A 24,800-nucleotide genomic window follows, 5' to 3' on the forward strand; every position below is an offset into this window, starting at 1 on the left:
GGAACCTGCTTACTGCAGTCGATCTGCAGCCTCCCTTTATAATTTTTACCACTACACACTTCTTCCATTACCAAAGTGACGATTCCTTGACATCTCAGGATGTTTCCTGTCAACAGAAGCACTCCTGTAAGTCAAGTTGTCTTTCAGTTTCTTTTCTCCTCAATTTGATTCAGTACCTCTTCATCAGTTATTCTACTTATGCATCTAATCTTCAGCATTCTGCTGCAGCATCGCATTTCAACAGTGTCTATTCTCTTCGTGTCTAAACTGCGTATAATCCACATTTCACTTCTGTGCAACGCTACACTCCAAACAAATTCTGTTGTTAAAGATTTCACAATACTCAAATTTATACTCAGTATTTCTCTTCCTTAGAATGCTTTCCTTGCTATTCTGTCTGCATTTTGTATCCTCTGTACTTCAGCAATCAAGAGTTATTTTGCCACCCATATAGAAAAGCTTATCTACTACTTCTGATGTCTCCTTTCCTAATTAATCCAATTCCCTTGGCATCATTTGATTTAATTAGGCTACATCCATTATCTTTACTTTATGTTTGTTGATATTCATTTTATATCCTCCTTTCAAGATGCTGTCAGAGACTGCTCTTACAATTTTTTCGCCTCTGTCAGAATTACAATGTTGTTGCCAAATCTCAAAGCTTTGTGTGTTCTTTCTGTAGTTTAAATCTTATTCTGAACCTCTTCTTGGTTCTCTTCAATGTACAGATTGAATAGAATCATTGAAAGGCTGTAACCCTGTCTCACCCTCTTCTAAATTATTACAGGCCTTTCATGTTCTTCAACTTGTATACCTGGAATCTGACTTCAGTACAAATTGTAAATAGACTTTTGCACCTATTATTTTATTCCTGCCGCTTTCAGAATTTCAAATAGCGTTGTCCATCCAACATTGTCAAAAGCTTTTTCTAAATGTTATAGATGTAAATTTGCCTTACTTTAACCTACCTCCTGAGATAAGTCTTCTTATCAGTATTGCCTCACATTTAACATTTTCTTTTTCCCATAGCATGTGGTGCATTCAAAAACACAACAGATAATATGATGCTTACTTATTATTCAATACTATATTGCAGATTAGCAGTTTCTTTTATCAAGCACTTCAGCGGGTGTCGTATTTTGCAACTAAGAGTGATGGTTTGGTGCTATTCACAGCTGTCGGATCCTGGCTTCTCTGGAATGAGAATTATTGCATTCATCTCTCTCTAGTGGTATTTTACCTGTTGAGATGACAGATCTAGTGAAATAATTACCCATACTTTTTTATTTTATTAGAGGACTGTAATGCTCATAGCAACATATGAGGCAACAACTAGCAGAGGGCAAGTAATGCTGCCAGTGGCTCCTATTCTGTGACAGACCTGACTGTCTGCAGCCCTAAATTCTAACCTATGATCAAATAGTGTATTCATGGTGACCTGCAAAATAGTCACTGATACCTGATTTTTGTATCAGTTTGAAATCTACATCATCTGCATCTCCATCTACATCTGTACTCTGCGAACCACTGTGAGGTGCATGGCAGAGGGTACATCCCACTGTTCCATTCACATATAGAGGTGTGGCAAGAATGACTGTCTGAATGCCTCTGTGTGTGCAGTAATTATTCTAATCTTATCCTCACAGTCTCTGTGTGATCAATACATAGGGGGTTGTAATATCCCCAGAGTAATCATTTAATGCCGACTCTTGAAACTTCATTAATAGACTGTCATGGGATAGTTTACATCGGTCTTCAAGAGTCTGCCATTTCAGTTCCTTCAGTATTCTGCATACATTCAATATTCCCTGTTAGTCCTATCTAGTACAGATCCTGCACACTTGAGCAATGTTCTAAGATGGGTCCCATGAGTGATTTGTAAGTAATATCTTCACTAGACTGATTGCACTTCCCCAGTATTCTACCAATAAACTGAAATCTACAATCTGCTTTACTCACAACTGAACCTATGTGATCATTCCATTTCATATCCCTACAAAGTGTTATGCCCAGGCATTTGTTTGAGTTGGCTGACTCCAGCAGTGACTCATTGATATTACAGGCAAAGGGTACTATGTTTTTTTGTTTTGTGAAGGGCACAATTTTACATTTCTGAATATCTAAAGGAAGTTGCCAATCTTTGCACAACTTTGAAATCTTATCAAGATCCTACTGAATATTTATGCAGCTTCTTTCAGATAGTACTTCATTATAGATAACTGCATCATCTGCAAAAAGCCTGATTCTACTATTAATATTGTCTGCAAGTTTATTAACATACAAGATGAACAGCAAGGATCCAAACCCACTTTCTGGGGCACACCCAAAGTTACTACTTCATCTGAAAATGACTCTCCACCCAAGATAACATACTGTGCCCTCCCTCCCAGAAAGTCCTCAATCCAGTCACAAATTTCACATGATAGCCCCATATGATAGTACTTTTGACAATAAGTGTATGTGTGATACTGAGTCCAATGCTTTTCACAAATCAAGAAATATTGCATCTACCTGACTGCCTTGATCCAAAGCTTTCATTGTGTCATGTGAGAAAAGTATGAGTTGGGTTTCAGATGATTGATATTTTTGAAAACCATGTGGTTGGCATTGAGCAGGTCATTCTGTTCAAGATACCTCTTTAAGTTTGAGCTCAGAATATGTTCTAAGATTAAACAACAAATCAATATCAAGGATATTGGGTGGTAGTTTTGTGGATCACTTCTACTACCCTTCTTGTTGGCGGATGTGACCTGTGCATTTTTCCAAGAACTGGGGCATGGGTTTTTGTTTGAAGGATCTACGATAGATTATAGTGAGAAGACGGGCCAACTCAGCCACAAATTCAGTATAGAACCTGACAGGGATTCCGTTGGGGCCTGGAGCTTTCTTAAATATTAACAATTTCAGCTGGTTCTCAACACTACTGACGCTAATACTTACTTCATTCATCATTTCAGTGGTGCAAGGATTCAATTGGAACAATTCTCCTGGGTTTTCCTTTGTAAAGGAACATTTGAAAATGGAGTTGAGCATTTCAGCTTTTGCTTTGTTACCCTAATTTTCAATTCCTGTCTGATTCACTAGGCATTGGACACTAACTTTGGTGCCGCTAACAGTCTTTTCATACGACCAGAATTTCTTTGGATTTTGTGACATGTTATTTGAGAATATCATCATGCATTGCTCTCTTGACAGCCAAACACATTTCATTCAGCATCTCTCTGCCTATAGCTCTACACTTTGTTTTACACCTATTATGCAGTAATCTCTGTTTCTTTAGAAGTTTCTTTACAGGGACTGTATACCATGGAGGTTCCCTTCCATTATGAACAGTTCTACAGGATACATATCTATCAAGAGCATGGTCAACCATTCTTTTCAACTTGAGCCAGAGTTCCTGTACAAGCTCATCCCGTGTGCTGAGAGTTTAAAGTTCCTCATGGAGACAAGACATTACTAATTTTTTATCTTTCTGCTTGTTTTAGTTGTCCTTTGGTTTTCATTGTTACTGCAATCATATCATGGTCACTGACACAGTTTTGATGTGGATATCCTCAAAGGGGTCAGGTGTTTTTGTTGCCATTAGATCCAATAATTTCCACCAGAGTGGGGTTCCTAACTATCTGTTTTAGTTAGTTTTACAGGACACCTTATCACCCCCATCACTATCAAAATTGTAATTTTCTCAGCTAATTATTGGATGATTAAAATCATCACTGACAATTACAGTCGTCACCGATGATTACAGTATGATCGGTGAACTTACATGCAAGTGAACTGAGGTTTTCTCTGAAGTTTTCTGGTACACCAGGCAGTTAGTCTGGTGGGCAATAGAAGGATCCACTTACCATTTTATGCCCATTCCTGATACTCTCTCTTTCAGCTTCAATTTCTATCTCGGTAGATTTGAGTTTTTTATGTACTGCGACAGTGCACCGGCTCCGTTTCCCATTTGCCTTTCCTTTCGATGTACACGTAAATTTTCCCCAAGAATCTCACTACTATCAATTTCAGGTTTCAATCAGCTTTCTATAACTATTATTATGTGAGTTTCACTGCTTTTCATGAGTGATTTTTTACCAAGTTGATAACTACAAAGAAACAACTGGTAAACTATCACTGCTAATGCGTAAATCATAATAAATGCAGAGATGATAATCAGTGAACTAGTAAAAGGCATAAAAGAAACAACCATTCGAGTTGCAAACTCTACAGTACCCTTCTCATCAGACGCTCCTGCTACTGTCAAGTGTGGATCAGAAAGTTCACAGACGCCAGCAAAGGCGAAGAGAATGACGACGACGACAACAACAACAACAACATAGGTACCAACCCTCGACTGACTACAAAATTTTGTTCAGGAGATAATGGCAAAAGATCATTATGTATTTAAACAACAGAACAAAAGATGTTGAGAACAATGTCTATTCTATGGAAGTGTATACCCCAACTTCCTAATTCTGGGCAAAGTCAAAGAATATTGGTGCCCATGAGTACACTAAGGAATCTTTGAAAAAGAAATAATTAACATACATTCCCCAGACAGTCCTGAACTTCTAGTAATACTGTGCAAAAATGACTGCAAGTAATAACCTAAGGTTATGCCCCCATTCAATGGTATGTAATACCATTTCTTTTAGCTTAAAGAACTAGAAACTCCCTGTGTCCACATTAGTCTGGGAACTAAATAATTCTTCATTAGAATGTAGAGATATGTTCCCAAGTCCAGAGAACATGAGTATTAAAATGCTTCAGCATGATAGTGAAAATAGTAAAAATTCTGTCATTTTTCCTTTGCAGTGGTGAGAGAGTATCATAATACCAGTACTTAATCCAGTAAAAGACACCAAGAAACAGACGTAGCTGCAGATTGATCAACCAGACAACTAATTTGGGTGAGCTATGAGCCAGTCTCTGGACTGAAGACCACAAAAACAACAAGAGAAAGGATTGTTAATGGATGGCTTTATTGGTGTTTGGTAGTGAGAAATCTCCTTTCCTGACTCCAGTTGAAAGGCCCGAGTCTGCAGTAATGTTCCTGTATGTCATTCATGCAGTGCAAATGATGAGATAAAGGATTGATATGGTTTGAGTCCTTCTTATAGAGTTTGCAAACCATTAACCACATACGATAAAAGGTGAAATTCTTCTCCGCTATTTCTCTGAGTGCAACAGTTATGCTTTCATTATTCAGATTCACCCATATTTAAATAAATATATATTTTTTCTATACTTGTAGAAGTTGGGTAAATAGTTTACCATATTGATACTTCCATTCATCCTTGACAGCTTCTTACTGACCTACAATTTTGCAGATCTTTCATGAGTACAATTTCCTGTGGTACTGACTCTTCACAGCTTTCAGTTCAATATCTAGCTAATTGTTTGTATCAATACCTATGGGAATGCATTGGAATGAAGTTCACTGAAGTCTTCTTCAGCACTACATATGGTGTCATTGTCTCTATTAAACACCTGTCATGGCATTGAGATTTCTGTCCAAAAATCACATGAGGAGTAACTAAAAAAAAAAAATTACAAAATAAAACAAGGCCAGGTGCTGCAGCATTTAATTCATATTAATATTGTTGTTCTCATATTTTTCATTGGTGCCACTTTACTGTAGCCAGTGCTTTTATTCCTTTCCCTGCCAATTCTCATTTATAAAATAGTATTCACCTATAAATACACATATAAATAACAGAACATTCCAGGCTACCTGCTGATTCTCTTTCCTTTCAATTATTATTAAGTTAGGCAATACATTCTTGCTCGTTTGGAGATGAACAGCTTGCAGAGCCTTTTGCATCTGTAATGTGTGATAGAAATTTCTAAACACATAAGTTTGCCGAATTCTATACCCTCTCGAGGTGACATGTAACTTAAAAATATTAGCTATCTGATATTCCCTGCTCAGGGAGTTGTGTACAGCTTTAGATATCCTGCTCCCTTTATGACTCTTTTTAAGCATCTTTCTATTCCAGCCTTACCTTAGTCCTCCTGTGTTGTCAGAATGTTCCTGAACTTCTTGGGTAATCTGCACTTTTGTATATGCTGTCTTCAGAGCAGTCAAGACTAAAGCTAGCAGACTCAGAGTGTCTGTCAAACCTCTTGCCTGCTTTGACAGGTTTGACCACATTCCAGACATATAACCTATTTCTAAGTTAGCTTCTGTCAGCTGTTTTAATTCTGCCTGTACTACTGGCAGAGATTTAAGATCACCTGCTTCTTCACTGTAATTTTGGAGTGATACACACAGTTACTTTTGCACTAAATGCTACAGACATTGTCATCCAAAATTGGTCACTTCACAGTACCCAACACAAAAGAAATGTAGACAGTCTTCACACATATCTCAGTGTCCTCCTCTTCTGTCAGGCAGTGTCAATGATTGCGTGCCAGAATGTCAAAGGTGCGTTCACGTTTGGAGTTTGAGAAATGGTGTATGAAACAAAAGCAGGTAACAGGGAACAGAGTACATTAAAATGAACATTCATTTGATTGGCATTTTAATCCCACAATGATATTACTTTGTAGCTTTGTGGATCTGCAGATGCTGGACTTGAGGAGAAGATTTATGTGATTGACTTGGAGAGAAGATTAATGGTACATTAATTATTCCAAGTGTGCCTTGAAATGCCATTGCACAGGGTGAAGTCATTCTGCCCGATACTGGAGTCATGTTATACATGAGTGGTGAAGGTAGATGGAACAATTCCCCACAGTGCCACCACCTTGTACTGACGTTCTTGTCAAATTGGTTGCGAGCTGAGCTTTGAGGCAGAGACGCAGCTTGTATGGTCTGCAGATTTGCAAGTAAGCAGGCCAGCAAAAACGGTTACTGGTTGAAAATTTGTAGAGGTGGCTCAGATACCTAGGTGAAGCCAGACTAAGCAAAGTAGCCAATAATAAAAACTGTATTAGATATTCTACATAACAAAGTTTTGAAAAATACAACCCTGTCAAAAATATTATGATTACACATTGGTCTATGTTTTACATATGGAATACATAGCGGAAGAGGGAAAAAGTATTTTTGTAAGGAGTAGCATTGTAGCAAGTGTAGCTATTCCACACTGCTACATTTCAATAAGTCACTATTTGTGAACATTGTGCAGAGATTGGGTAATGGGTAGCACAAGCATTTATTTTATTCTCTGTTACAGCAATTTAACTTCACATGAGTAGCTAATAAATAAGCTCATAAAGATCACACATTAATGAAATATTTTTTTCTGAACCTAAATGTTTTGAATATGCAGGGTGTTCCAAAAAGAATATACATGTTACAATGTATTATTTTGTCCAAACTATCGATCGCCGATTGTAATGACACACATTTATTTTTTGTTCAGTAAGTGAGAATCACTATTCTCAATGATTGCAGCCTTCATATCTCACTCGGCATCACGGGAGCGGCTGCGCTACATCTTCAGAGCCCTGTTGCCACCGTTAGAGCGTGAGGGGACAGTGATCCTAGACGTGGGCTCGAGGCTGGGGGCCGTGCTGTATGCGGTAAGTCCTGTTGGTCTGACCTCTCCTCTAGCTTTGTGAATTTTCCTTCCTCATCTACATCTCTCCTCATTACTTTACTTCTATCCTTACATCAAATTCCACAGCTGACTAAATGCCACCTTCTGCTGCACAGTTTCGTCCACCTGTATCTTTAAGGGATTTGAGCAACAGAGATGAAGTTGGAAAATGGTTTTAACTTCATGCTGAGCCCACCACATAATTGGCCCAGATACCACTTTCTCTGCTCCTGTGCAGATAATTAAACGGCTCTGATGACCACCCTCTCCCCTCAGACGAGAGGCCACTGGGAATCGCAAAACCACTGGGCGGAGACTGTCTGCCCTCTCTGGCTCTGTTAAGTGCTTGCCTTACTGCCAATGGAGAAGTTGCAGAGAATGTGTCTGATATGTGACCTCTAAATGAGCGGCACAAACTGAGAGCATTTGCCAGGTGCTGCAGTATTTTATTTGTATTAATATTGTTGTTCTCATATTTTTCATTGTTGCTACTTTACTGTAGCCAGTGCTTTCATTCCTTTCCCTACCAATTCTCATCTGATAATGTGATAATGTTTAAAGTGTCTATGGAGAACAAACTTAATCAATTTTACATTTTCCTGACTTCCAGAATACAATATTTTGTGGCTGCGCAGGCCACATCTGTGTTATTTCTGTATTTTCTACAATGAATTTATGAATAAAGGAAACTGGAGGTTATTCTGAAGTCAGTTGGTCCTCTCAAACATGAGGAAATGTGGGACAAACTGGATTTTTTTAGTATGAGGTGCATTTGGCTGGGAGAGTGACAGCACTGGTAAAAAAAAAAAACCTCGAAAAGTTTGAGATTTGTGAATGGTGTCATCCTCTTTCCAAAAGGAATCATAGTCTGGAAATCTGTTTTAGCAGTAACACTAAATAATAAGTTAAAATAAAGAAAAATCCACTATGAGTCTGACTTGTAACAAGCAGCAAAGTGATCAGTGTCTGTTCACCAGAGGTGCGGTTGGAAATGTATTCCTCAGGTGTATGTATGAGGTCATCGTGACTGCAGGGTCCCTGAGCTAGGGACTGGTAAGCACTGCCTGTTCCCTTTCATCATAAGCTCTAGGCATGCTTCAGCGACCACTGTACGGTACAGCAGTGGAACGTTGTGTGTCAGGTATCTGAACTAGACAGCCCCGATTGCGAGGATTGTAAAAACGTCTACAAAAAACTGCTTGATCTCAGTGTGCCACACACTGATGACATGTGTGGCTGTTGCGGTGGAACAATCATCAGTGGGGAACCTGCCGCACCTCAATTGTATAAGGCTTATCTAGGCACCCGGGGCTCTGTCTAGGTGTACTTTTATTTTCCTAGTTGTTCGTGGGACCGAGATGGATCTTTTGAAGTTTTCTCTTCCGTCTCCTAGCAATATGGGTGGGCTGCTGGTAGGTACAGACACCCAATCAAATAAGGGGGCTCATGTAATCAGTTCTCCAGACTCAGGAGTATTACATAATTCTTGCTTTTAGTGACAAAACACATGTTGCTGGCCAGCATGTTTTTTATTGGTTAAACAGAAAGAGGGAAGTTTTAAGAAAGTATTTTTTTTTTTTTTTTTTTTTTTTTTTTTTTTTTTTTTACATATATTAAAGGGTTTATAAGGAATTGCAGGTACTTTAAAATCAGTTGAAGAGTTATGAAATGGGACACTGCTGGTGAAAACATCAAGACATTAAATTGTTGTTTGTTGTTGTTGTCTTCAGTCCTGAGACTGGTTTGATGCAGCTCTCCATGCTACTCTATCCTGTGCAAGCTGCTTCATCTCCCAGTACCTACTGCAACCTACATCCTTCTGAATCTGCTTAGTGTACTCATCTCTCGGTCTCCCTCTACGATTTTATTAAATTACATTAAATTATGGTGAAGATATTGTGACACTTAGAGACCTGGTGGACATCCTCAAAGAAGACCTGATAGTTGAATGAGCCAAGAAGGTGTTGTAGATGTGCAGAATAGTGTGAAAAGAGTGGAAGGTAACCTGATTACATCAGACTCATTCATCCTCACTTTTAATAGCACAAAACTCCCAGAACATTATTAAGGAGGGATTTTCTTTGCTTAACAATGTGGCCCTCTGTCCCCGACCCAATGTGCTTTGGGCACACTACTCTTGGATGCCTCCCCCCATGAACCATGGACCTTGCCGTTGGTGGGGAGGCTTGCGTGCCTCAGCGATACAGATGGCCGTACCGTAGGTGCAACCACAACGGAGGGGTATCTGTTGAGAGGCCAGACAAACGTGTGGTTCCTGAAGAGGGGCAGCAGCCTTTTCAGTAGTTGCAGGGGCAACAGTCTGGATGATTGACTGATCTGGCCTTGCAATATTAACCAAAACGGCCTTGCTGTGCTGGTACTGCGAACGGCTGAAAGCAAGGGGAAACTACAGCCGTAATTTTTCCCGAGGACATGCAGCTTTACTGTATGATTAAATGATGATGGCATCCTCTTGGGTAAAATATTCCGGAGGTAAAATAGTCCCCCATTCGGATCTCCGGGCGGGGACTACTCAGGAGGATGTCGTTATCAGGAGAAAGAAAACTGGCGTTCTACGGATCGGAGCGTGGAATGTCAGATCCCTTAATCGGGCAGGTAGGTTAGAAAATTTAAAAAGGGAAATGGATAGGTTAAAGTTAGATATAGTGGGAATTAGTGAAGTTCGGTGGCAGGAGGAACAAGACTTCTGGTCAGGTGACTACAGGGTTATAAACACAAAATCAAATAGGGGTAATGCAGGAGTAGGTTTAATAATGAATAGGAAAATAGGAATGCGGGTAAGCTACTACAAACAGCATAGTGAACGCATTATTGTGGCCAAGATAGATACGAAGCCCACACCTACTACAGTAGTACAAGTTTATATGCCAACTAGCTCTGCAGATGGTGAAGAAATTGAAGAAATGTACGATGAAATAAAAGAAATTATTCAGATAGTGAAGGGAGACGAAAATTTAATAGTAATGGGTGACTGGAATTCGAGTGTAGGAAAACGGAGAGAAGGAAACATAGTAGGTGAATATGGATTGGGGCTAAGAAATGAAAGAGGAAGCCGCCTAGTAGAATTTTGCACGGAGCACAACTTAATCATAGCTAACACTTGGTTTAAGAATCATGAAAGAAGGTTGTATACGTGGAAGAACCCTGGAGATACTAAAAGGTATCAGATAGATTATATAATGGTAAGACAGAGATTTAGGAACCAGGTTTTAAGTTGTAAGACATTTCCAGGGGCAGATGTGGACTCTGACCACAATCTATTGGTTATGACCTGTAGATTAAAACTGAAGAAACTGCAAAAATGTGGGAAATTAAGGAGATGGGACCTGGATAAACTGAAAGAACCAGAGGTTGTACAGAGTTTCAGAGAGAGCATAAGGGAACAATTGACAGGAATAGGGGAAAGAAGTACAGTAGAAGAAGAATGGGTAGCTCTGAGGGATGTAGTAGTGAAGGCAGCAGAGGATAAAGTAGGTACAAAGACGAGGGCTGCTAGAAATCCTTGGGTAACAGAAGAAATATTGAATTTAATTGATGAAAGGAGAAAATATAAAAATGCAGTAAATGAAGCAGGCAAAAAGGAATACAAACGTCTCAAAAATGAGATCGACAGGAAGTGCAAAATGGCTAAACAGGGATGGCTAGAGGACAAATGTAAGGATGTAGAGGCACATCTCACTAGGGGTAAGATAGATACTGCCTACAGGAAAATTAAAGAGACCTTTGGAGAAAAAAAAACCACTTGTATTGAATATCAAGAACTCAGATGGAAACTCAGTTCTAACCAAAGAAGGGAAGGCAGAAAGGTGGAAGGAGTATATAGAAGGTTTATACAAGGGCGATGTACTTGAGGACAATATTATGGAAATAGAAGAGGATGTAGATGAAGACGAAATGGGAGATACGATACTGCGTGAAGAGTTTGACAGAGCACTGAAAGACCTGAGTCAAAACAAGGCCCCCGGAGTAGACAACATTCCATTAGAACTACTGACGGCCTTGGGAGAGCCAGTCATGACAAAACTCTACCAGCTGGTGAGCAAGATGTATGAGACAGGCGAAATACCCTCAGACTTCAAGAAGAATATAATAATTCCAATCCCAAAAAAAGCAGGTGCTGACAGATGCGAAAATTACCGAACTATCAGTTTAATAAGCCACGGCTGCAAAATACTAACGCGAATTCTTTACAGACGAATGGAAAAACTGGTAGATGCAGACCTCGGGGAGGATCAGTTTGGATTCCGTCGAAATGTTGGAACACGTGAGGCAATACTGACCTTACGACTTATCTTAGAAGAAAGATTAAGAAAAGGCAAACCTACGTTTCTAGCATTTGTAGACTTAGAGAAAGCTTTTGACAATGTTGACTGGAATACTCTTTTTCAAATTCTAAAGGTGGCAGGGGTAAAATACAGGGAGCGAAAGGCTATTTATAATTTGTACAGAAACCAGATGGCAGTAATAAGAGTCGAGGGGCATGAAAGGGAAGCAGTGGTTGGGAAAGGAGTGAGACAGGGTTGTAGCCTCTCCCCGATGTTATTCAATCTGTATATTGAGCAAGCAGTAAAGGAAACAAAAGAAAAATTTGGAGTAGGTATTAAAATTCATGGAGACGAAGTAAAAACTTTGAGGTTCGCCGATGACATTGTAATTCTGTCAGAGATGGCAAAGGACTTGGAAGAGCAGTTGAACGGAATGGACAGTGTCTTGAAAGGAGGATATAAGATGAACATTAACAAAAGCAAAACGAGGATAATGGAATGTAGTCAAATTAAATCGGGTGATGCTGAGGGAATTAGATTAGGAAATGAGACACTTAAAGTAGTAAAGGAGTTTTGCTATTTAGGAAGTAAAATAACTGATGATGGTCGAAGTAGAGAGGATATAAAAATGTAGACTGGCAATGGCAAGGAAAGCGTTTCTGAAGAAGAGAAATTTGTTAACATCGAATATAGATTTATGTATCAGGAAGTCGTTTCTGAAAGTATTTGTTTGGAGTGTAGCCATGTATGGAAGTGAAACATGGACGATAACTAGTTTGGACAAGAAGAGAATAGAAGCTTTCGAAATGTGGTGCTACAGAAGAATACTGAAGATAAGGTGGATAGATCACGTAACTAATGAGGAGGTATTGAATAGGATTGGGGAGAAGAGAAGTTTGTGGCACAACTTGACTAGAAGAAGGGATCGGTTGGTAGGACATGTTTTGAGGCATCAAGGGATCACAAATTTAGCATTGGAGGGCAGCGTGGAGGGTAAAAATCGTAGAGGGAGACCGAGAGATGAGTACACTAAGCAGATTCAGAAGGATGTAGGTTGCAGTAGGTACTGGGAGATGAAGCAGCTTGCGCAGGATAGAGTAGCATGGAGAGCTGCATCAAACCAGTCTCAGGACTGAAGACAACAACAACAACAACTCTTGGATGTAAGGGAAAAGACACTTGTGGCAAATGTGGTAAGGATGCTTACGAAGGAATCATATGTTGTTCTCCTGCAAAGTGTGTGAATTGCTCAGGAGCTCACCCTGTCTGGAGCAGGGACTGCTGGAACTTACTTGAAGAACGGAAAGTACATCAGATAAAACCACACGACAGATCCCTTAGGGTGAGACCCAAGATTTATAAGACAGTGCAGGCCCCGATGTTCGCTACATCCTTTGTGTCAGTTGCTAAAAAACTAGTATAGAAAACTGATGCTGCTACACCAACGAAGGTAGCTTGTGTCAGCACTAGTACCTGTGTTTGTCAGTGTACTTGTGCTACTGCAGTTACTTCATAGCGTATACTTCCTCCCAAAACATTGGTCAAGTCTGTGGTCGCTAGCGTTGTGGAGCTCCCTGCTCCTCCAAAGGTACAGTGTGGTCCACTGTCCAGTGCTCCTACCACCGTTGCTGCAGTTGTGGCTCCGAAGCCTGCCCTATACAAAAAATCAAAGGTCATTCATCCACCACTGATGGAGATGGGAGGTAAACAGTCCGACAACATTGAGGTCCCGGCCGTTATGGGCTCTCCTCCGCGGCGGAAAGACAGAGTGAAAGCGCAACCCCCATGATAATGGCTCCCATATTACAGTGGACATTAATGGGTTCAGAACAAATGTGGAGGAACTGAAACTGCTAGCACAGGGATGCCCCCTGTGCCTGTACTTAAAAGAAAAACATTATAAAGCCACTGACACTCCAGTGTTACAGGGCTCTATCCCTCACCGAAAGGATGACCTGACTGGGGACAGAGCCAAGGGAGGGATTGATGTATTTGTCAGTAATGCGCACTGTGCCTCTGGTCTTGACTGACTACTGACCTGCAAGCAGTTGCTGTCGAAATTCACATGTGTCGGAGGATCAGTGTGTGCTCACTGCTTTCCCTCTGCAAGATTCAATAGACACTGAGCCTCTCGTAGATTTTGTGGAACAATTCCTCAAGCCATTTTTCCTGCTGGGAGACTTCAATGCTTGTCACATCTTGGGGGGCTGGACCTCTCCTTGCCATCAGGGTCTGGTTTTGGAGAGCTTCGTGATGTCTCATGAGTTGTGCATCCTCAGCACAGGTACTCACTCTCATTTCTGTACCGCTGCTGGGTCTTTCTCAGCCATCGACCTTTCTTTCTGCTCTCCAGCGCTCGCAAACTCTATTCAGTGGGAGGTCACTGTTAATCATCATTATAGTTACAATTTCCCCACTCCACATTCATCTGCTGGATGGATCGTGCCCTAAAGAGAAGCCTCCAAAATGGATGGTCATCAAGGCTAACTGGACACTGTTCAGCCAGCTGGCTGTGTTTGAACACTGCAACAGCATCCAGGAGTAGGTGGACTACATCACACGAGTGGTCCGTCATGCCATTGACCAACCGATCACAAAGTCCTCAGGTAATCTTAGGAGGTGTGCAGATGAGCGCCGTTCAGCAAACTGAGACAGGCATGTGGATCTTAGTTGGTTTAAATGCTGCCTGACAACAAACAAACTCTTACCGTTTAGAGTCGCAAAAGCTAAGGCTTGACATGTGCTTCAGGAGAGCAAGAAAAGGTCAGGGCAAGTGTTCCACTTGTTCTACTTCTACAAAAGTACGGGAAGCCATCCTGAGGATTTCTGGTAAACACAGTCATTTACCTATAGCATCAGTGCTGAAACATAGGCGTCTCCAAATAATGCCCGGAGACATCACTCAAATGCTGGCAGAGCATTTTGGGAAAACTACTGCCAATGCCAGCCAACATCCAGCGTTTTGCCACTACTGTGCGACTGTGGAGAGGGGCAAGTTGGATGTCAGATGCCACGATTCTGAGTCTTTCAACTGCCCTTTCTCCTTGTGGTAGCTGGATTTGCCACTGTCAGAGACCCCAAATACTATGTCCAGTCACGATGAAATCCAGTACTGCATCCTTTGACATTTGCGAACGGTATCAAAGGACATACTCATTGAATATTTTAACTTAATATGGCAGTCAGGTCAATTCCACAACCTGTGGAGAAATGCAGGAAAGGACTGCACATGTTCCAGTATTTTCGGATTATCACCTTTACAAGCTGCCTAGGAAAGACCCTGGTGGAAGTGGTTAGCTGTCGTCTGGTCTGGTTGTTAGAGACCGTGGAACTCCTTAGCCACTCTCAGTGTGAATTCTAGAAATTTCAGCCCACTGTGCCGACAAATCTGAGCAGTCTTTCCTACGTGAACATTCCTGTGTAAGCATATTCTTTGATATTGGTAAGGCATATGATACTACTTGGAGACACTGTATTCTCGCACAACTGCATCAATGGGGCTTTCATTGCCACCACTCCATCTTCATACGATCTTTCCTGTCTCAGCGATTTTATCGAACCCAAAAAGAGTTATGATGAATGTACCCTAATTTGGAACAAATTTCATTGTAATCAAAAACTCAATAATAGAATTTAAATGAATTAATGAAAGACTTTCCATATTTAACATTTAAATTCTCAAACAAGGTTTAAACTATTATAAATACACCTGCACCAACAATTGAGAAAAACAGAACACAGAGAGAGCAAACAGAAAAAATTTGGTAAGATGTGTCGAATGCCTGAGATGACATTTCATTAAAAAACACAGCATTACTACTTGGAGATTTTGATACACAAATTTTCAAAGAATGTCAGCACAGGTCAATAGTAGGAAATTTGCTGCACATAAAAGAACCAGCAGCACAAAGAAAGAATTTTAAGCCTGTGCAGACAGCATAACATAGTACTAAAAATACATTTTTTCAGAAAACTGCCTTGAAAACAAAATACATGGGTATCACAAAATCTGATTTGTGGTGAGAAACAACTCGATCACATTTCTATAAGTAGACTCTGCAACATAGGTACTCAGTATAAAAATTGCTGGTTTAGATTCACACCACTACCTACCTATATTTCATTAAATTCAATGTCAGACCAATATTTAGAAAAAAAGAATCAATACCAACCCTGAAAGTTTGACATACAGATGTTACCTAGAGAAAGTGATTGCAAAATTGTGGAAATTGAACTGTGGAAACACTCTAATGACAACATTGTTCTATGTCTAACAGAAATCATCATTGAACTTTGGATAACAAGCAGATTACCATCAGAATAGACGTAATGATTAATGCATCCACTACATAAAAGAGATTAGAAAACTGATCCTAACAATTATACCAGTCACATATAAGATCTGTCCATGGCAGTTTAGAAGATAGCTGAAGGAATGTTCAGCCCACAGCTAGGAGAGTACCAAGCAGGATTTAGGAATGGAAGGTCTTGTGCAGAGCAAATCTAAGAAACATAACAGAAATGAAGAAAATCAGAAACTTGAAACACATGATAACTTCCATGGATTTTAAAAAGGCATATGACCCAATTAGATATGCACTAATCAGCATTATAAAGAAATTTACATTTGACAGTAAAACAACAGAAATAATTAAATGAACTTTAATAAACACAATATAAGAAGTAAAATCAATGGGGAAATGTCAAAAACTTTTGAAATAATCAGAAGTAAGGCAGGGAGATGGTTTGTCATTAACTGCGCATTAGAGACGGTAGTGGGAGAATGGAGAGAGTCCAATTACTAAGTAGTAATTACAGTAGAAAGAAACCGAAACAAAATCACCATATATTTCCTAATATTTGCATATGACATGACATTAATTACTGACTTGGTGGATAGTAGCAAAGAACAAATCACAGAACTATAAAAAAAAGTGAAACAGGATTAAAAAATCATTTGAAAAAAACGCATTTCGTCACAAATATCAATGCTGCCCCCTCCAAATTCATAAGAATGGAATATTTGAAACAAATTGTTTTAAATGCCTAGGAGAATGGATAACAAGCAACATGGAAGAAAAAGTCCATAGAAAATAGAGTACATAAAATGGAAAAGGCATTCCCAATGACAAAAAACATATATAACAAAAAACATTACCTGGAACACAAAACTAACACACTATCAAATGGTGGTATGGCCTGAAACACTGTATGCAGCAGAAACCCTTAAACAAACAAGATTTAGGGCTCTTGGAAAACTGTAAAAAGTTGAATGAAGAATTATAAGGAAAATATGGGGACTTGGAAATAATAGTAATGTTGAACACAGATTAAGATCAAATAGAGAATCTTATTTGAAAATGGAAAAAGTAAGTGATGTAATGAGGGAAAGAAGACTACAATTTTATGGGCACACCTACCGAATGGATAATAACAGGCAAACCAAGTAGATTTGCAACTGACTGAACAACTACAGATCCAAACCCATGTGGCTCACTGAAACTGAAAAAGATATGAAAAACATTGGAATTAGAATGGACGTAATAGATAATAGAATACTTTCTAGAGAGGCAACACAGAAGGCAGGATTTCAGGAAAGAGGTCTGCAAAAGAATGAAAGTGGACCCAGAAAGAAAAAGAAAACACTCTTGAAGGAGGAAGGAAAACTGGAAGAAACAAAAACACAGAGAGATAAAACCAACCTCCAAACAGGTTATTCAAATAAATAAATAAATAAATAAGTAAGTTTCACAGTGTAAGTAAAGACATGTGATGGCAGTTACAAAGCTAGGTAGTAAACTGGAAAATTTTAATGAAAATATATCTCAGGATGCACGTTAATAAGAAATCGTTGCGGCCTCGACAAATTGAGAAGCAGGTCAGTTGTTTTATACGACTTGAGAAATTAGGTGTAATTCCTGTACAATCAAAGACAGAAAGCCTGCTTGTGAACAATGCTATAGAGAGCAGCATGGCCTACTTCCCCAAGGCTGTCGACAGTGGCGATGAACCACAGCAATGTGACATGTCTTGATAGTAAATTCAGTTGGAGGCAACATATTAATGAATTGCTAAAGCGCCTAAACAAATCTGTGTTTGCAATGCGAATGATGCCAGACATAGGAGATATAAATATAAAAAAACTGACATATTTTGCTTATTTTCACTCCATTATATCATATGGCATCATATTTTGGGGTAACTCCGCAAACAAAGAAAACATTTATAGACTACAGAAGCGAATACTAAGAGTAATGAATAGTGTAAATCCAAGAACATCATGTTGAAACCTATTCAAAGAATTGGGCATATTAACCACAGCTTCTCAGTATATTTACTCCTAAATGAAGTTTGTTGTAAATAATACATCTCTTTTTCCAACTAACTGTTAAGTACACAGTATCAATACTAGGAATAAGAACAATATAAGAACAATCAGTTTGGATTCTGTAGAAATGTTGGAACACGCGAGGCAATACTGACCCTACGACTTATCTTAGAAGAAAGATTAAGGAAAGGCAAACCTACGTTTCTAGCATTTGTAGACTTTGAGAAAGCCTTTGAAAATGTTGACTGGAATACCCTCTTTCAAATTCTGAAGGTGGCAGGGGTAAAATACAGGGAGGGAAAGGCTATTTACAATTTGTACAGAAACCAGATGGCAGTTATAAGAGTTGAGGGGCATGAAAGGGAAGCAGTGGTTGGGAAGGGAGTGACACAGGGTTGTAGCCTCTCCCCGATGCTATTCAATCTGTATATTGAGCAAGCACTAAAGGAAACAAAAGAAAAATTCAGAGTATGTATTAAAACCCAAGGAGAAGAAATAAAAACTTTGAGGTTCGCCGATGACATTGTAATTCTGTCAGAGACAGAAAAGGACTTGGAAGAGCAGTTGAACGGAATGGATACTGTCTTGAAAGGAGGATATAAGATGAACATCAACAAAAGCAAAACGAGGATAGTGGAATGTAGTCAAATTAAGTCAGGTGACGCAGAGGGAATTAAATTAGGGAAAGAGACACTTAAAGTAGTAAAGGAGTTTTGCTATTTGGGGAGCAAAATAACTGATGATGGTCGAAGTAGAGAGGATATAAAATGTAGACTGGCAATGGCAAGGAAATCGTTTCTGAAGAAGAGAAATTTGTTAACATCGAGTTTAGATTTAAGTGTCAGGAAGTCATTTCTGAAAGTATTTGTATGGAGTGTAGCCATGTATGGAAGTGAAACATGGACGATAAATAGTTTAGGCAAGAAGAGAATAGAATCTTTTGAAATGTGGTGCTACAGAAGAATGCTGAAGATTAGATGGGTAGATCACATAACTAATGAGGAGGTATTGAATAGAATTGGAGAGAAGAGGAGTTTGTGGCACAATTTGACCAGAAGAAGGGATCGGTTGATAGTACATGTTCTGAGGCATCAAGGGATCAAAAATTTAGTACTGGAGGGCAGCATGGAGGGTAAAAATCGTAGAGGGAGACCAAGAGATGAATACACTAAGCAGATTCAAAAGGATGTAGGCTGCAGTAGTTACTGGGAGATGAAGAAGCTTGCACAGGATAGAAGAGTAGTATGGAGAGCCGCATCAAACCAGTCTCAGGACTGAAGACAACAACAACAACAACAACTTAAAGTTTTAAAATCACTTACTACTTTCCCAGAAAGTACTCCAGTATTCAGCAATGCATATTTTCAATAAGTTACCAGCAACCGTTAAGAGTTTAGTTTCAGACAAGGCACAATTTAAACATAATTTGAAAGAATTTTTGGTGGACAGCTCCTTCTATTCCATCTATGAGTTTCTCAACAAATGTAGTAGACCATTTTAATGAAATATATTATACTTTAATTTTTGACAATACTTGGTTGTAACAGTCATGTAACTACCTACTGTGTGAATGACGGATGTATGGAAAGCAGATGTAAGTCTTAAGTCTGTAAATAGTGGAAGTTTAATTTTATGTCTTGTACATAATCTGACTGTTCTTAACTTGAGGAGCAGTGAAATGAATAATTTACTTTAATTTTTGACAATACTTGGTTGTAATAGCCAAGAAACTAGTAAATATCTGAATGATAGATTTAATGAAAGCAGATGTAAGTATTAAACCTGTAAATATTAGAAGTTTAAATTTAATTCATGTACATAATATTGCTGTTTATTGACTGAGGGTCATTAAAATTACTGAAATTCAAGTTTTTCTAATTACATTTTTGTAATGTGTTTATCTGAAATGTTCCGCCCCCAGGATGATTCCCTCTTTTATGGTTCTATGGAATGAATAATTAATCTAATCGAATCTCATGGAATTTGTGCAGCATATCTGAAAGATGTGGAAACATGGCATGATAAAATGTGGAGGTGCGATACAACTTGACTAAAATAAGGAGTTGGTTGATAGGACATGTCCCTAGGCAGAAAGGAATCATTACTTTGATTATGTGGGAAAAACTGTGGATGGACACTAAGGTATGAGAACAGGAAGCAGGAACAAGTACACAATGTTTCAAAAAGAATATACATATTACAAAGTATTATTTTGTCCAAACTTTCTGATCACTGCGCCTCGGCTCAGTTATTAGACAAATGAGTACATAGTCCAGTTTATATAAATAGCCGCTAGATGTCAGTTGTCTCTTGTTTGCTTGGCAACCATCAGATGTTTAAAATGGCTACTCTGCAGCAGAAATCATTTTGTATTCTCAAGTTTGCAAAGTGCAATTCCATGATTACAGTGCAAAGACGTTTCACGTTAATGTACCAAATTGATCCTCTGAATGGGTGGAACATTCGCAGATGGTATCCACGGTTTCTAGATATAGGATGTGTTTGTATAGGAAAGAGTCCTGGCCGCCCTCGTGTTCCTGAAGAAAATGTTGCATGAATTCAAACCGCTTTCCAACATAGCCCTTCAAAATCAACTTGTGGTGTCGGTAGGGAGTTACAACTGCCTACAACAATAATGTGGCATGTTTTGAGACGTCAGTTGGCTATGAAGCCATACAAGTTACAGCTGTTACAAACTCTGTGTCCTGATGACAAACGGAGACCTGTGGCATTTTGTAATGAGATTCTTGATGCTATTGCCAATTATAATACTTTCACACAATGCATTGTGTTCAGTGATAAAGCGACTTTCCACATTAGTGGTCAGGTAAGCAAGCACAGTGTTCAAATTTGGGACCTACAGAACCCACATGCAGCCATTGAACAAGTACGAGATTCGCCGAAAGTCTAAGTGTTTTGTGCGATATCTCGATCATCTGTTTATGGCCCATTCTTCTTTAATGGAAACACGGTTAACGGTCAGCAGTATCAGGCTATGTTACAAAACTGGTTGTTTCCGAGGCTGCACGAAGACAACTTCATTTTTCAACAAGGGGGCACCCTTTCGCTGGAGTCACCAAGTGTGTGAATATCTGAATGAAGCTCTACCCTACTGTTGGATTGGTCATGAAGGAGCTGGCAACTTAGCATGTCTCAGCTGGGCTCCACAATCACCAACTTTGACACCCTCTGACTTCTTCCTGTGGGGTTTTGTTAAAGACAACTTTTATGTACCACCACTCTGACAGAACCTGGAAGAGTTGAAGAACCAAATCCATACTGCCATAACATCAGTGCCAAGGACATACTTGCTCCAGTATGAGAGGAATTTGAGTATCAATGTGATACTGTTTGTGTCGCTGATGGAGGACATACTGAACAACTGTAATCTGAACTTGAGAGGTTCGTAAATATGTGTGTGAAGTTTCATATTCATATGTCTTAAAAGTTTAATAAATATATGCATTCAAAAAACATACATTGTTTTTGAAACACCCTGTAGATGTAGGATGTAGTAGTTGCACAGAAATAAAGAGGACTGCACAAGATATAGTAGCGTGGAGAGCTGAGTCAAAATGCTATTCAGACTGAAGACCACAGTAGCGGTCTGAGGGAAGACAAGTGTTAGCAAAAGTGTAACAGAATCATAGGGTGGTAGTTGTAGAATCTAGTTCGTGAAGTAGCCTTGTCGTGTCATGACCAGCAGAAGAAAGAGACATGTTTGCTCCTAGTTAATATTGTTTGGAAAACAATGTTGTTGCATGTTCAGTGTGAAGCTTGTCTGCAAATAGATGGATGATAGGCACACATATAGTACATAATATAAGAGCAGTTAGTGGCTCTGGCATGAGGTGGCCCCACCTGTGGACATCTGAGTGACCTCACTGGCTGGTGGGGCCACAGCAGAGCTCTCGGTGGTGCTGTTTGAAATACGGTGGAAAATGTGTAGAGGTCTACAGGTGTGGTCCTGATCCTGTATTCAATCTAAAGGGTGGCAAACATAAGTCACAATTTGTTCCTTACATAATTTATAAGTCACTTTAGATATCCTGTTGATCATCTCAACTGTAGTAACAGTTGAGCTGGGAGAAACAAATGACTTACAAAATCATGTGCAGTTCGTGATACCTTCACGAGGAGACTAGTGTTTACAACACGGCTGACTTAGGAAGGCTAAACTACAGCAGTGATTGCCAGTTGTGTTTCTTTTTCACGAAGTGAGAAGTCCTGTTTTGACTCGGAGGTGTTTTGACAACAGTTTAACACAAGGTGAGTCCCTTACAAGATAACAATTCACAGGCTGTATGATCAGGTTTCATGGGAAGGTTCAATATTGGAAGCGAAACCACCTTGGCTGAAGCTTGTTTGTTTGCTGGAGAATACTCAAGTGGTACAAGTTGCTTTACAAGGAAGCCCCGGTGAAACGTGCAGAAAGGGAGCAATGCAATAGAGCATATCCAGATGCTCTGTTCAATGGATTCTTAAAAGTGATCTCCAGATGTACCTGTACAAGAGGCAGAGACTTCTGTTTGCCCGCTGCGAGGAGGATAGGAAATAAACTCTCAATGATGTCTGGTTTTCAGATGAGGTGCATTTTCATTTGGATGGTCCGTTTTTAGATTAGATTAGATTAGATTTACTTTCATTCCAATTGATCCGTAGTGAAGAGGTCCTCCAGGATGATTAACAAATAAAATAAATGCTGTTGAGGTACTGAAAAACAGCAATTGCATCATGAATGACATCATGCTGCAAGGATTACAGTGTGGGTTGCAATTTCCAGTCATGGACTTCTTAGACCTTTTTTTTTTAAAAAAAAAAGAAACTGTTAACAGTGCACCTTATTTGAGCACGCTCCAAAATAATTCTATTCTGTAGCCTCTTGCTACTGTACTGCCCTTCCACACGCAAACACTGTGTTGGATTTCTTACACAAGTGTCAAGGAAGTTGGGAATCAAAACGGTGGACATATTTGGGCATGATCTGAGCTCTGGAACAAATGTTCAGAGGTTTTCCATGGTGGTAGATGTTTCTTGAGTGTTTCTCGGCAGTGAAGTGTGTACCAAGAAACAAAATGGTGACACATTTTATGTGACACCCTTTACCAAAAAGGAGCTGAAGTTGCTAAATTGTATAGCAAATTATTCCACATTCAACTGATTTTTATTCACAGCATAATCCAGTTCAACATTAAATTCATTAATTGATATAAGCAAGTAGGTACTTTGACTTTGAAATTATGATGCACCAGTCATCTCTCAGAACTTGTGGAATCCAAAACTGCCTCTGAGTGTAAATTTTTTTCTTAGTTAAATTACAGATTTTGGTAAGTTAGAACAACAACAGATTTGTTTTTCTCCATAAACTAGTTAATGAAACAAATAAAACTTGTAGCTGAGCACCATCTCTGGAAATAAGAAAATGAAAATACTGCAACAAACACAAAATTGTGATTTTTCCTTCTGTACAGTATACTTTTTGCAATTAATAAATATTGTGAAACATAACTTACTTTAGTTACAATTTATAACCTAAAGAAACTTCTGTGTTCTTTTTATAGGCGTACATATACACGAAGGCTACCAAGATCTTTGGAGTGGAAATAAATAAAGACTTCTGTAATCTACAACGTGATATTATCAAGAAATATAATTTCCAGGTATGTGATCAAAAGTAATTGTTAATACCATACAGACAATTGTGAGGGGAGTAGAAATACTGGAAGAAGTGAAGATGATTCCCTCGTCAATGGCAGATAAAAGAATCGAGCAGTTGGCTGGCACTTAGGCGAATGCTGCAGTGCCTCAATTCTGTATGGTTGGGGGTGGGCTGCTGTATTCACTCCTCTTGGTAATATTACCGAGTGTGTCTGACAGTTAGTTGCAAACAAATATTAAGTGTAGTTGCTTGAGTAGGACTAAAAATAATGTGGTTTATTAACGTTAACATTAGTGTGTGTGTGTGTGTGTGTGTGTGTGTGTGTGTGTGTGCTGTGCTGTGCTGTGCTGTGCTGTGCTGTGCTGTGCTGTGCTGTACTGTGCTGTAAACCGACTAGTTCCACATAATTTTGATAAAAGAATGTTCAAGTGCTCCGTGGAACATAACTTAACTGGTGGAGAGACATGTCATTAATTGACACGGGACATCAGACACGCTAAACTGAAGTACACTTTCACCATAATCTTCTTGGATTCTTTGGCTGATGGTTGACTGGCATTTAGTGTTTCTTGTTGGAGGCCAGATTCTCATATTTACAGATACTTTTTCTCATTGTTCTTAGCACATGTGCCCTAACCACTGATATTGATGTACATTTAGATACCTTTTATGCTTACAATTTCTCCCCCCCCCCCCCCCGCCCACTTTTTTTTATTATTATTATTTATACACTGGTATGTTATTCATAGCTGGAATGGTCAATATCAACTCAGGCAGGCTAGGGAAAAAATCTTACCTTCATGGTCTCGGATGTTATTGAATTTAGCATAAGTTAAAATGCAGGACTAAGTAAGGAACATGTGCTATTTTGTTTTCTCCAAAAAAATTTCTGCTCTTAAGATACAACCCTCCAAAGATGACACTGTGCATACCATTTTGAAGATGCGAATTTTGGAAAAACATTTGATAGTGGTGTGTCTCTGGAATAGTGATAG

The 24,800-nt window shown here is 39.2% G+C and overlaps 1 protein-coding gene across 1 annotated transcript in view; it reads left to right on the plus strand.

Annotated features, from left to right (window-relative positions):
• LOC126293350 (uncharacterized) overlaps positions 1-24,800 on the plus strand; it is a 70,644-nt gene that overhangs the window by 28,626 nt on the left and 17,218 nt on the right. Inside the window, exons 4-5 of the mRNA XM_049986544.1 lie at positions 7,388-7,515; positions 23,708-23,806. Of these exons, the coding sequence (XP_049842501.1) occupies positions 7,388-7,515; positions 23,708-23,806 (227 nt within the window). The remainder of the gene's footprint in view (positions 1-7,387; positions 7,516-23,707; positions 23,807-24,800) is intronic.

Source organism: Schistocerca gregaria, chromosome 10, assembly GCF_023897955.1.
Source record: "Schistocerca gregaria isolate iqSchGreg1 chromosome 10, iqSchGreg1.2, whole genome shotgun sequence".
NCBI lineage: Eukaryota > Metazoa > Arthropoda > Insecta > Orthoptera > Acrididae > Schistocerca > Schistocerca gregaria.